Below are 13,686 nucleotides of genomic sequence, written 5' to 3' on the forward strand. Positions count from 1 at the left end.
CTCCTCTAAAACAGTGGTTCTTAACCTTTTTGGGGTGATAGACCTCGTTGGAAATCTAACGGAAGCTCTCCCCAGAATTTTTTTTCACAAAGACAATTTTCAAAGAAACAGGAAGGAAATGGGGGGTGTGTGTGTCATATTTTTACATTCTCTAAAGTTCATGGACCCCCCAAAGCCCGTGATCCTAGGAATCCAAGGATCACAGGTAAAGAACCTCTGCTCTAAAAGTAAAGTAAGGTTACGGATGAAAGGCTAGCATAGGAAGCTGCCTTATACTAAGTTGGGAAAAATGTGTCCCTATCGCTCAGTATGGTCTACATGGACTGGTAGCAGCTCTTTCAAATTTCATGCAGGAATCCTTCTCAGTCCTGCCTGGGGATTGAACCTGGATCTTCTGCAAGCTGAACAGGTCTTCTACTATGGAGCTGTGGCCCTCTTTCTCAAAATGAAAACAGGGAGATGGGGAATTAAGAGGCTACTCACCAGCTCCCCAAAGTGTTTCATGGCATATTCCAGAACCCCGGCTGCTGCCTCTGGTTGCTGCAGTTTATTGTTAATACTGGAAAGAGGTAAGTGGGAATAAAAAGTCATTTAGGGCAGATCCTAGTGTTTTATTTATTTATATTCCGCTTTTCCAGCTTCCACAAACAATATTTTTTTTGGAACAAGTTCAAACCAAACTAGTATAAATACATTTTAAAACAGCACCATAAACAATCATAAAATGGCAGTTTCCCCACTGCTACCAATCTTCCCCTGCTATATGTGCAATGACAGGAGAATATAAAGCAGCCTTAGTCAACCTAGTACCCTTCATATATGGCTGGACTCCATCTCCCATCAGCCCAATTAGCATGATCAATGGTCAGAGATGATGGGAGTTGTAGTCCAGCAATATCTGAAGGGCCACAGTCTCCCCATCCCTGCATTAAAAGATGGCAGGTGTGTGATGGGAGGTAGCATGCAGCAGTAAAGGCAAGTGACAGTCTAGTTCAGGGATGGGAGACCTGCGGCCGTCAGGATGTTGTGGGACTTGAGTTCCTATCAGCCCCAACCAGCACGGTCAATGATCCGGGTTGATGGGAGTTGTAGACCCACAACACCTGGATGGCACAATTGTCATAGTGCAAGTCACATCAGTCATTTATGCGGACAACTGATGCAGTTGCTAATCTGGTACAAAGTGGATACTGAAGATGAGAAGCCATCTGTAAAAAAAGAAGACAACCAGCATTGCCCATTTCATAGGCACGATTCTTCCACACACCTTTGCTGCAGTTACTGTTCTCAGCCACCAAGCCTTCCATTCCCCCCAAACAGCTGCTGCCGCCGCCACATGATTTTAGGCTTTGAACAAGATTTAGCAGAGTTGGCAGCAGGGGACTTCAGCTGAGGCTCACATGTCTATGGCATGTCATTGTTTTAATTTCCTCTAGGCTGCATTCCCTTAAGCTAGGACTTCCTACCCGTGGCCTATTCCTTCTCTTGAACATCCACGTATTCAAGGGCTTTATGGGCATCCAGTCATAACAGGTTTTTATTTTAAAAAAAATATTGGTGGAAGTCCCCCTCCCCGCTCCCTTTAGAAAGACTACTAATCCCTCAAAAGAATTAGAGGTTTTAAGCGCCCTTAAGACAGATCTCATAAGGACTGAAGAAGAAATAAACATTTTATATTAAACAGCTGCCTCTCCCACTTCAGCCCTGCAGTTTGCTACTCTCTTGAAGAAGCATCGACTGTCCCCTTTCTGCAAAGGTGGGGCAGAAACGCCCAGCAAATTTAGGGGGCAGGATCAGGAAGCAAAGCGGCAGCAGTAAAAGTGAATGTCCAATGGATTTTGGACCTCTCAGGTCCTTTATTGGGGAGTTTCAAATACAGAAGTTCAATCTATGTATTATACTGTTTTCTTCTACTGAGAGAGACCAAGAGGCTGAACTTCTGTATATGAAAAGCCTTGATGAAGGGCCTGGACGCATTGGACATTCACTTTTCCTCCTGTCCTTTTGTTTCCAGTTCCCCCAACAGTTGGGAGGCAGCAGCAGTGCTTCTGAATACCAGCTGCTGGTAACCACAGGAGGGGAGAATACTCTTGTGCTTGAATCCTGCTTGTGGGCTTCCCATTTGGGGCATATGGATGGCCACTGTGAGAATAGGATGTTGGACTAGAAGGGCCACTGGCCTGATCCAGTAGGTTCTTCTTAGGTTCTTAGTGGTTGTCAGGGAATCAGGAGCAGGAGCACTGGGGAGAGAGGATTGGGAGAGCGAAGGGGAAGAATCCGAGGGCAGCGTAGGGGAGTATGACAGTGGCCCGAGAGATTCCATGAGCTTCTCCAGCGAATCAGAAGATTCCCAGAAGGGGGCGCCGATGGTCAGGGCAAGGGGGGTCCCAGGGGGGACGCACCAGAAACAAGGAGCCAGAGGGGAACCCCAAAGCAGCAGTGGAGGATCAGGACCAGTTTCCCCACCAGAGCGTAGTGGGGGGGAGGAGTCACATGTGTCAGGAGCAGTGTCTCCTCCAGAGAGGGAGTCAGGGCTGACCACGCCTCCAACGGAGGGGAGGTCAGTTGCAGCTAGCCCCCCCGAAGGGGGAAGCAGTGACAGCAGCAGTGGAACGGTCAGGAGGAAAGCTGCTGGCTGGGCCCGCGCGCCAAGTTCAAATGTGCAGGCGCGCGGAACAGCAGGAGACCCGGATGGGGAACCAGCTCCTAAAGCCCGCCGGAGGGAGGGAGAAGGCTCAGGGGAATCAGCGGGAGAAGAGGCTAGAAAGGGCGGAACCCCGGCGGGCAGGCGGACCCAGAGGAGGAAGGAGCAGCGGAGAAGGTGGAGCAAGGCTAGACTATTAAATTGGTGTCAAGGGGGAGGAGACTCAGACGGAGCATCAGTGGTCTGAGACTTTGGACGTGGGGCTGCACGCTGCGGCTCTGGAAGTGAAACTGAACTTCAATAAAGACTTTTATACTTAACAACGAAGCAGCGTTGGTCCTTAGTGAGCTGGGACCTAGGGTAGCTCTGACAGTGGTGAATAAAGGTAAAGGGACCCCTGACCAGTAGGTCCAGTCATGGCTGACTCTGGGGTTGCGGCACTCATCTCACTTTATTGGCCGAGGGAGCCGACGTACAGCTTCTGGGTCATGTGGCCAGCATGGCAAACCAGAGCAGCACATGGAAACACCGTTTACCTTCCCGCCGGAGCGGTACCTATTTATCTACTTGCACTCTGACGTGCTTTCAAATTGCTAGGTTGGGCAGGAGCAGGGACCGAGCAATGGGAGCTCACCCCGTCACGGGGATTCGAACCGCCGACCTTCTGATCAGCAAGTCCTAGGCTCTGTAGTTTAACCCACAGCGCCACCTGCGTCCCTTTAGTGGTGAATAGCTTCACTTTATTTCCCTGGCTGGTGCATTCTTCTCCTCACCCTGCTTTACCCACTCCCCTTCCGCTATCTGAGTTCACCAGTTTCTGGTACGGATGGCTGGATGCTCACATTCTTGCAGTTGATGCAGCAAACCAACAAAATAGCAAAGAGTTAACAACTACTGTCACTGAGGCTGATGGGAATTACAGTCCGTGGGGCACCAGTCTGGCAAAGAACCATATGCAAGGATGGAGTCGTCCACAATTCTTGCATTGGAGTCTGTCAAAAAAGAAAACCCACCCGAAAACAAGCCAGCACAAGATGTGCCGATGAGCTTCTCTTTTGGCAATGATTCGAGAACACTGAATTAACGTGGTAGAACAGCAACACCTCGTTGTCCTGTCTCCTGTCTGGAGAAAGCATAGGCCAGGCTGGTACCCTCTGAGCCTAGCAGACCTACCCAGCTGAGTCCAGCGCTGCAATCCCTATGAAAGGATTCAAATTCATGCCGGGTTTTATGGGCTTCTGGAGAAAACCTGGCCGACTTATAAAAGGGCAGGCAACGACACTCTGGCCACACACACTTGCTTTGCGTTGTGACTTTCTAGTTTTATAGGGTTGGCTGGGATTTCATGAAGCCCGCTTGATGGCAACCTTTTGCCTACGCACTCCCCTTTATTTTAAGAGCAAATTGTAAGTGCTCAGAGTAAGTTTAGCTTTTCTAGGATACCGCACAAGGAAGAGAGAGGACCTTTTTTTAAGAGCCCTGCTAATACATTCCCATTTAGACAAACTGCAGGCAATAGTCAAACAGAACTTCAAATTCTTATCACTCCTCTTGATAATAAGAATGTACAGAACTGTAGCACAGCTCTTAAGAGGAACAGCGAGGAAGTCCTGGCTCAATTTTTTTTATCTTAGTCATGAACCTCTTTCTAGAGCATCCTCTCTCAGGCTTCTCAGCACGCGCACACACACATTTACAATAGGGGAGATGTTTACATTTACATTGGAACACAGGAAGGATTACAGGTCAGTATTTTTGTCAATATGGTCTGAAGCTCAACATCAAAAAAACTAAGATCATGGCCACTGGTCCCATCACCTCCTGGCAAATAGAAGGGGAAGAAATGGAGGCAGTAAGAGATTTTACTTTCTTGGGCTCCATGATCACTGCAGATGGTGACAGCAGTCACAAAATTAAAATACGCCTGCTTCTTGGGAGGAAAGCAATGACAAACCTAGACAGCATCTTAAAAAGCAGAGACATCACCTTGCCAACAAAGGTCCATATAGTTAAAGCTATGGTTCTCGCAGTAGTGATGTATGGAAGTGAGAGCTGGACCATAAAGAAGGCTGATCACCGAAGAATTGATGCTTTTGAATTATGGTGCTGGAGGAGACTCTTGAGAGTCCCATGGACTGCAAGAAGATCAAACCTCTCCATTCTGAAGGAAATCAGCCCTGAGTGCTCACTGGAAGGACAGATCCTGAAGCTGAGGCTCCAATACTTTGGCCACCTCATGAGAAGAGAAGACTCCCTGGAAAAGACCCTGATGTTGGGAAAGATTGAGGGATGGTTGTTGGACAATGTTCTCGAAGCTACCAGCGCGAGTTCAACCAAACTGCGGGAGGCAGTAGAAGACAGGAGTGCCTGGCGTGCTCTGGGCCATGGGGTCACGAAGAGTCAGACACGACAAAACAACAACAAATATTTGTCAATGAAGCCCTGCTTCACCTACTCTGACCAGCTCTGGCTTCCCAGGGTCTCAGGCAGGGTTTTGTCTGTCACTTTGTACCTGATACTTCTAACTGGAGTTAGAAGACTGAAACTAGGACCTTCTCCATACAAGGTACGGGGGCACCTTCTCTGAGCCATATCCCTTCACTCAAGATATAGGGCGCTGCCTTATACCAATACACGCCTGTGGCCCAGCTAGCTCAATCCTGTCAACGCTGACAGACAGCACGGTCTCTTTCACTACTTGTTACACAATCCTATTTGTGACTGCGATCTTTTGTGAGAGCCACCACTGAACCACAACTCTTCTCCTAAGCCATTGCCTCATGTACAGTGCTTAAAAACAGACAAGTTCATGGTCTGTTGACAGAATCAATCCGAGAAGCACCATGCAGGCATACACCAATGGTCTACATGCCAAAGAAGGAATTCCTCATCCCTATATTCTGGGACCAACCCATAAGCAGGGATCAGAGCTATTGCAAAATAACATCCTTTGGTTCTGTCCCTGTCAGGAAGTCCAGAAGCACACCATGCCTCCTGACAATACTGAACGTCACCAAGAGACTCACAGAACCAACAAGGTTAGATCCTGGCGAAGGTCTAGCCCCAATTACGAGAAGCTATGCAGAGTTGTAAGCACTGGTGTAATAAAACCCTTGTTATCCATCCCCTGCAGCAGGCTGTAAGCTTCCAAATCGTCACCCAATTACTCGCTAGCACCAACATTATCCTTATCGACAAAACAGCAAGCCAGGATTCTCTCACCTCTGAGACAGAAGATGGACTTGGGAGATAAACCTCTGATGTTCTAGGGAGGGAATGTCTTTCCTCCTCCTTGAGCAAGAGTGATTCATTGTAGTGCATTGTAAAAGTGATAAATGGCCGTCACAGTCCCATTGGCAGGCAGAAACATCACTCCCTGTATGTCAGGCAGTTAATTACTTCCAACTTTATCTCTCTTGTCAACACCTACTGACAAATTGGCCATTATCCTTTCCCACCCTCTATCATAATTATGGCTGCTCTGTTGCTGCCACTTTCTGGCACTAACTTCTCTCTCCTTTCCACAGCTTGTCAAAAAGGAGAATGAGACAAGATGTTTTATACTTCAAAACAAAAGGCTGAGCGGGACCACACATATTCTTAAATCTTGGAAGAAGCACAAACGTTTCTTTTTTGAAAAACACACACATCATTTTCAATTCCCTCTCCTCAAGAGAGCCGAATCCACTTGACAATAATGTTGATCCTTATAATTTATCAGCTTGCAGATGGAGACTCAGATATACAACCTGCTGGGATCTTCTGTTTGAAATACAAACAGGGGCTACGTAAGAGCATTTTGAAAGAGTTTGTGCTTGTGTGTGCATCCCAGACTTTATACTGGAAAAAAATCAAGACTTGGGGGAAGATGCTGACCCCAAGATGAACAGTCCCTGCCCTCCTGGCCTGGACATTGTCACTTGCTCTGCTCCTGGATCTAATCTTGGGCAGGTGGAATGGGGGGAATAGTGCTCTCAGAGAAAGAAAGACAGAAGGAATTCACCACTGACAAGGAGTTGCTGGTCTTCTGGGTAGCCAGAATCTGCATAGCCAGAACTATCTAACTGTGTTATAACAACTGTGATTTTACACACATGAGCTTGTTTTTCCCTTCCTCCCTCCTGTCTCTTTTTCCTCATGTGCTGTGTCTTTGTACTGTGAACCTCGAGAGCAGAGATTATCTATTTAAATCAAACTGATGAATAAATAATAAACAAATCAGTTTTGACCATTGAATAATATAACAGGGCTTGAAACTGGGTTGAAATAGAACATTAAGTTAGCCTTTGGGGCCCAGCCAACATCTGGGCAACTTGAGTTCTGCATAATAAAAAAAAGGTCATAAAACTACTTGCACATTACATATACCAGGGCAGGGGTGGAAAACTGAATCTGGCTGGTGGGCAATATTCTAATCTCCTCCCTGCCCTCATGGGGCCACTTACCTGTCAAATACCTGGGCTCATAATTACACCAGGTGACCCATTTTTTGCCCATACAGATGTCATATATGATGTCTGGTTTAGAGCAGGTAGGTGTGACTTGGCTCAGATGGTCCTGCAGGCCAAACAGAGCCGTCTGGTGGGCCTAATTGGGCCAGCAGGTCCAAGGTCCCCCACCAAAGACAACAATAATTTCTTCCAAGTATGAAAGATTTGTCACGTGTCTTTGAGTGTGTGTGTGCGTGCATGCATGTGTGAAAGCAGCTGTTATTAGTGGCTTATTGACAGATTATGGAAGTTGTTTTATCATCAGTAACTGGAATGTGTGTTTTTGTAAGGAAGAGAGTCACTTAAAACAGATGGAAGTTCTCTTTTGAGGCTGGAAAAGAGCAGGGTCAGATGGGATGCGAAAGAATATAGACTTTCCTAGAAGCTTGTGACTAACTGTTTAGACAACCAGCTTCCAAGAAGAACTGTGACAGCACCTTTAAAAAAACATACATTTTTTAAAAGCTCAAGGGTAGCTTTTGCCACCTCCACAGGCAACTGGCAAAACACACTCTGGCCCCAAACCATCAAATTGGACACTCAGGCATCAACTTTTGAAATTCTTTAACATTCTTAAGGAATTACAAGACTGTTTTCCAGTTACTGTTCAACAAGCGGGAAGCATCAGAGAAAGAGAAAAATATTTTTAAGCTCATGCATATCACCCCAAGGGGCTAATATTCCTCTCAGACAGAACTGCCACATGCTGTTGCTGCGATTCTCAACATTTGTTGGTAAGAAACAGGTGGATGTTTTTCCTCACTGACCGGCTGGCTCTGGAGAAATAATTCTCTCTGCTGATCATCTCAACAGAGCAATCCTAAGAGTGTTTACTCAAGAGGTAAATCCCACTGTGTTTAATATGGTTTATACTCTGCAATTATTTGGTTTAGGGTTGCAGCCTAAGTCCTTGGGACTTTAAAATGGTTTTGGTAGATTGGCTACCAAAAGGTTGAAGTCCACAGAGACGTAGAGGAGGCCTGACGAACCAGAAGCTGCATTAACGTGCCATTTTCCCCAGACACCTGATGTCTAGAGCTAGGTTTCTCTCTTGCATAGGGCAGCAGGAGGCTGAATAATGCATGTGTCCATTTGGGGGCTGATTCCCCAAAGCCTCAGCTTTTGACATATCAATACCACCATGTGAAGTCTAAGAGTGTATACACCAACCCAGCATTCCCAGTCTCAGGGTTTGTGAATATGAATTTTAGCTTTGTAGCATAGGCCAGTTTTTACACCCCTCCCTCTCTCTATTCTCCATCCAGGCAAGCAAGAGGGACACATTCTAGCCAGGCATAAACATCTGGGGATGGTGAGGGTGCAGCTGAGGAAGGGTTGTAACCTGGGGAAGAGACCAGAGGGCCAAATAGGGAGGCCTGGAGAGCCACATTTGGCTTCTTCACACCCCTGCATAAGGGTCTCATGGCCAATTCAGTTTGCAAGCATGCCCTCCATGCACATTTAACCCAGCATCCCATCTGAAAAATAGGCCCTGCTTAAATGGTCTTCAGAGACAAGTCAGAAAACTGCTCAAAGGAGTCACACCAACGATAGCAATGGTCAGACTCCAGAACTTAGTTGGATACAGCCATGGTGAGGTTTTGGTGTTCCTGCTTGTCTTTCTTGAGGAGCCAGAAGTGGGTAGCATGGTTCAGAGCAGGCACAGATCCAGTTTCAGAAGTGGCATTAAAAAAAATCAGAAGATAAGAAGCAACTTAGACCAAAATGGGAAAACCAAGGATGAGCTGGGGATGAGAGTGGGAGCCTCTCAGGTCTTCTATCGTGAGAAAAACATGTCAGACAGAGGAGAGGTGCCAGAGGCTGAAGCTTCAAAGGGCAGAGATGTAGAATCTGTGGTCCTCCAGTTATTTCTGGACTGCAACTCCCATCATGCAACTCCCCTGATCACTGGCCATGCTGGCTAGAGCTGATGGCAGCTGGAGTCCAACAAAATCTGGAGGACTACAGGTTTGCTATGCCTGATCTTGTGGATAGCCACTGGTCCTTGGGGGGGGGTCAGCTACTTAGCCAGTGGCCCCACTTGCTGTACTGAGCTCAGTAGGCAATGCTAGTAGCTGGCACAGTGTGGGTGGAGCTTAAAACCAGTCTTGTGTTTTAAAACATTTGCCCAGTAGCCAGGCAGAGGAAAGAGACCAGTTGGCAGAGGAAGAACAGAGCATAGACACAAAGGGTTTTATCCAATGCTAGTCCTACTCACAGTAGACCCACTGAAGTTAATGGACATGAGCAACTTAGATTCATTTCAATGGGTTCAAGCTGAAACCCCAGACAGCTGCTGCCAGTCAGTTCTGATAACACTGAGTTAGATAGGCCAATGGTCTGACACAGCATAAGACAGACTCCTATGTTTCTAGGGATGGAGCTTTCTGCCAGACTCTAGTAAAGCTAGCAAAATTTCTTTCAGGCTTGTAATTTTTGTAGGTTTATTTAAAAGGCTGGTTAAGTTGGCTTGAGAAAGAGACACACACCACATGTGCTTTACAGCAACAGGATACCATTTCTTACTGGTGATTTCCCACCTTGGCCCTGGAATGTCACTCTGCCTGTCCAGCCAAGACCCACAGAACTTTATGCAGCTAAGGCATTGTACAAAATAATCCAAGACAGGGGTTCTCAACCTTTTCGGGCACATTGGTATCAGGTTCAACCCCAAGCAACTGCCACAGTCACTACAGGCATGTCACAACTCTCTACTCCCTAGCTGTAAGCACCTCTACCATGAAATGGCACCTGTGCTGCAATTTAGGCTAAAGCTATTGGCTAAAGAAGGCTTCCCGCTTAATTTCAGTGAGAAGACAGGACCCTGATGCCACCAAGGAAGGCGTCTGTGGGCACTTGTGTCATATTGGTGACACACAATCTAAATCATGGGTAAGAAAACTAAGGACTGCGGGCTAGATTAGGCCCAATTGCCTTCTGGATCCGGCCCACGAACAGTCTGGGAATCGCCACGTGGATCGCCAGCATGTGCGTTCTTTCCCTCTCCCTCACAAGGTGGTGGTGGAGGCGCTGCCTCCTCCCTCCCTCCTCCTGGCTTCTCCCTGCCCTGCCTAGAGGAGGAAGGGGGCTGGGCTTTGTTGGTGCCAGCAGCAGCAGCAGCGCACGAGGCAGCCGCCATTTTAAGCAGCCCCTCTCCGGAGCCCTTTCATGCGCCGCTCATTGTCCCTCTGCCGCCGCCAGCTCCTGCCGCTCACAAGACACAGGTAAGCAGCCATCAGGGCTCGTGGTGCTCTTGCAGCATCACCCCCTCCAATATAGTCCAGCCCTCCACAAGGTCTGAGGAACAGTGGACCAGCCCCCTGCTGAAAAAGTTTGCTGACCCCTGATCTAAATGATAGTCCACCTGCATCATTAAATTGAGCACACACATTCTAAGAAACACTGGCATAGAAGCGACAAAACAAAACACCTTGCTGAAATCCTAGCAGAGGGATACCAGGGCACAAAGGAGACAAATGCAAAAGGAACAAGGACAACTAGGGGAGGCAACAACTGACACACAGAGCATCACGCTCGTCTCCTTGGCCTTCAGTTTGACAAATATGTTTCTCATCACAAGAGGCCCAAATAAGAATTTGCCCCTAGGAACAAGCGAAACCGTGGCTGGGAGGAGACTCAGATGGGATTAGAGAGAGAATGAAAAAGGTCAAGGGTCAGGACTGTGTGGAGAGGGGTCAACGCCCCATGTATTTCTTTAAAAGCAATTCCATTCAAGAAATTTTTGTACAAAATAATCTGCGTCAACATGAGCAAAATGTGGATCTTTCATCCCCGTTGTTTCTGAGTGCAGAAATTTGGTGGCATCTCAGGTCACAGAAAGCATGGGAGCCAGAGACCACGGGTGCGTGCAAGTGAGCAGTGCTACTTGGGACAGGAGGATGAAATTCCAGAAATTCTTCTCCCTCCCTCCTACAGGGAATATGTGAAGCTATTAGCATGTTGATATCCCGCCTTCCTTCCAACATGGAAGTCAAGGTGGCATGCATGGAGCACCCATAGGCATTCTACTACAGGGGCACCGACCAAACTAAAGACCTTCTTAGTTATAGCAAACTAACTTGTGTGGCTTTGCAGCATTCCTGGGAACAATATGCTTTTTTCTTCTTAGTTGGGGGTGCTACAAAATTTGTGGAATGGTTTTACTTTTTCAAAACTGGGCTTTTTTGTGTTTTTGACTGCAGAGGCAACTACTGATCTTGCTTAAGTTCCTTAATGAGAAGGATAGTAATGATCAACAAGATTCCATGAGAGGCAGCTGGCCCGCTTCAACTGATCTTTCTCAGTAAAATGCAGACTTGGAAGAGCACGGATTGCAGCCTCTAGGTTTCCCTGGACTAGCTGTGTGCTTTAGACACACCGTATTGGCCTGAATATAAGCTGCACCCGAATGTAAGCCACACCTTAAAAACTGGAGGGGGAAAAGAAAAGAAAATACCCAAATATAAGCCACACACTTCCTCACTACTCCTAGCTGCATAAGGGGGGAGGGGGAGAGCCAACCTGTACTGATGGCGCCCTTTCCCCTTCCTCGCTCTCTCTCCCTTCCTTGCCTTGGGGGAGAGGACGGGGGACTATGCATGGCGTGCCCCTGGCACTGATTGTCCCACACTCCTAGCTGCATACTGTAAGGTCGTGAATATAAGCCACACTTTAACTTTTCACAGTCGGAATTTGGGGAAAAAGTGAGGCTTATATTCAGGCCAATACGGTATAATTCACAAATGTTTGTGTGGCAGACATGAAGGTGCTCCTCAGTAGACTGATCAATGTGGAAAGGGTGGTTCCTTAAAAGGTAGGACCATAGGAAGTTACTGTATATCATAAAACAAAGACTGCAATGATATCAAGTCAAGCCAGACCATCGGTCCATCCAGTTGAGGATTATCTACACTGACAGGCAGTGGCTCTCCAGGGTTTCAGACATTAAATCTTGGACTTTCTGCATGCAGAGAAGATGCTCTACTTGCTAGAGCTCTACCCCACCCCTTTTAAGAGAACACCACCCACCAAAAAGGGAAAAAAAAGCAAAGGAAATAAACTGATCCAGGAAGACCTAAAAAAATAAAATCTACTGGAGGTTTTGTGTTTTATTTATATCAGGTTTCATCCATGCATGAGCCACTTCATGCAGAAATGCAATTGCAGAACAAGAATCTGGCTCCATGGCAGTAGTTGAGATGACAGCATAAGAACAAAAAGCAGACTTGCTGGATCAAGCCAAAAGGGGTCCATCTAGTTCATCATTTTATTGTCACAGTGGTCAATCAGATGCCCCAATGGGAAGTCCGCAAGCAAGACCTAAATGCAATAGCAACTCTCTGTACTTGCGATTCCCAGCGAAGTACTGAAAGGTTCGCTGCTTTTGACAGTGGAGGGACAACCCCGGTTTATCCTTGACTGTTTCCAATTCTAAAGAGTTGTAAACACATTACCACAGCTAGTCTGTCTGTATTAGGTATCTGGGAGCTAAAAGAGATGCACTGAATCCCCTTTGGACATGTCTCTGCCAGCAGAGTAGTTTCCACCCTGGGGTCCCCCTTCTCACTATGTCTGAGATTCTATGATGTGAGCAACTGTACCTATCAGCGTTCAAATCTCCCATAGTTCTAATCTATGTGCATTTTGCGACCGGGAATTTCATTAGCGTGAGCAGTTTCTGAGCTCTAGGTGCAGTGCTGCGCGTAAGATTTCAGATTAAAGCTGCAAAGTGGAAAGAAAGGACCTTTTTCTGCCTCCCCACTTCCAGCTACTCTCTGAAGACTGGAGAAGAGACCCTCTTAAGAATATTAGGGGGGTGGGCAGGGGAAGGACTAGACCATGTGAAAAATGAACATAATATTTTAGCTGCAGTTCATTCATTTTCAGCTTTGTTATTAAAAAAGCGTGCATAGACATTCTGTTGCTGCATCCATAACCTGGGTTTAAGGTAGAGTTACCAGACGTCCCCTGTTCCTGGGGATAGTCCCCAGATTTGCAAATCTGTCCCCAGAAAATGTGGCAGTGGCAGCCTCAGCAGCCCGGAGCCAGCCTGGTAGCACAGTTGGCTCTGGCTAGCTTCAGGAGCTGCTCGCTGCCGCCCCACTGCCGAAGGGGAACCAGGGACATCCATTGGTACAGATCTCCTGCCCACTTCCTCCTTTGTTTTGACAGATCAGGGGAGGCTTGGGAGGCTCGGGCGGGCGTTGCCCAGTTTTTTAAAAAACTGCGCATTTATGTTTCACAGGGTGTGAAAGAAGGGCTTTGCACCTTGCCTGGCAGAGAAACCGTGCTCCTTGTGCCCCTCCAGGGCAAAGGCTGGCCGCCCGCCCGCGACTCCCCTGATCTGTCAAAACAAAGGGGGAAGGGGGCAGAAGATTGGGGAAGGCTCAGGAGTCACAGGCGGGCGGCGCGCCATTGCCCAGTTTTTTAAAAACTCTGCGCATTTATGTTTCGCAGGGTGCGAAAGAAGGGCTTTGCACCTTTATACAATATGCATGTGTGCTTGGGCCCAGGGTCTTTTGCCTCACCATCCCCACTACTGACTCACTGTTG

At 47.4% G+C, this 13,686-nt stretch overlaps 1 protein-coding gene across 4 annotated transcripts in view; it reads right to left on the reverse strand.

Annotated features, from left to right (window-relative positions):
* Positions 1-13,686, reverse strand: part of MTOR (mechanistic target of rapamycin kinase) — a 107,621-nt gene that overhangs the window by 33,232 nt on the left and 60,703 nt on the right. For all 4 annotated transcript variants that reach the window (XM_083628356.1, XM_083628354.1, XM_083628355.1 and 1 more), the window contains one exon: positions 484-559. In XM_083628356.1, coding sequence (XP_083484482.1) covers positions 484-559 — 76 coding nt within the window. The remainder of the gene's footprint in view (positions 1-483; positions 560-13,686) is intronic.

This window comes from Podarcis filfolensis (genome assembly GCF_964270895.1).
Source record: "Podarcis filfolensis genome assembly, chromosome: 8".
Classification (NCBI taxonomy): Eukaryota; Metazoa; Chordata; class Lepidosauria; order Squamata; family Lacertidae; genus Podarcis; species Podarcis filfolensis.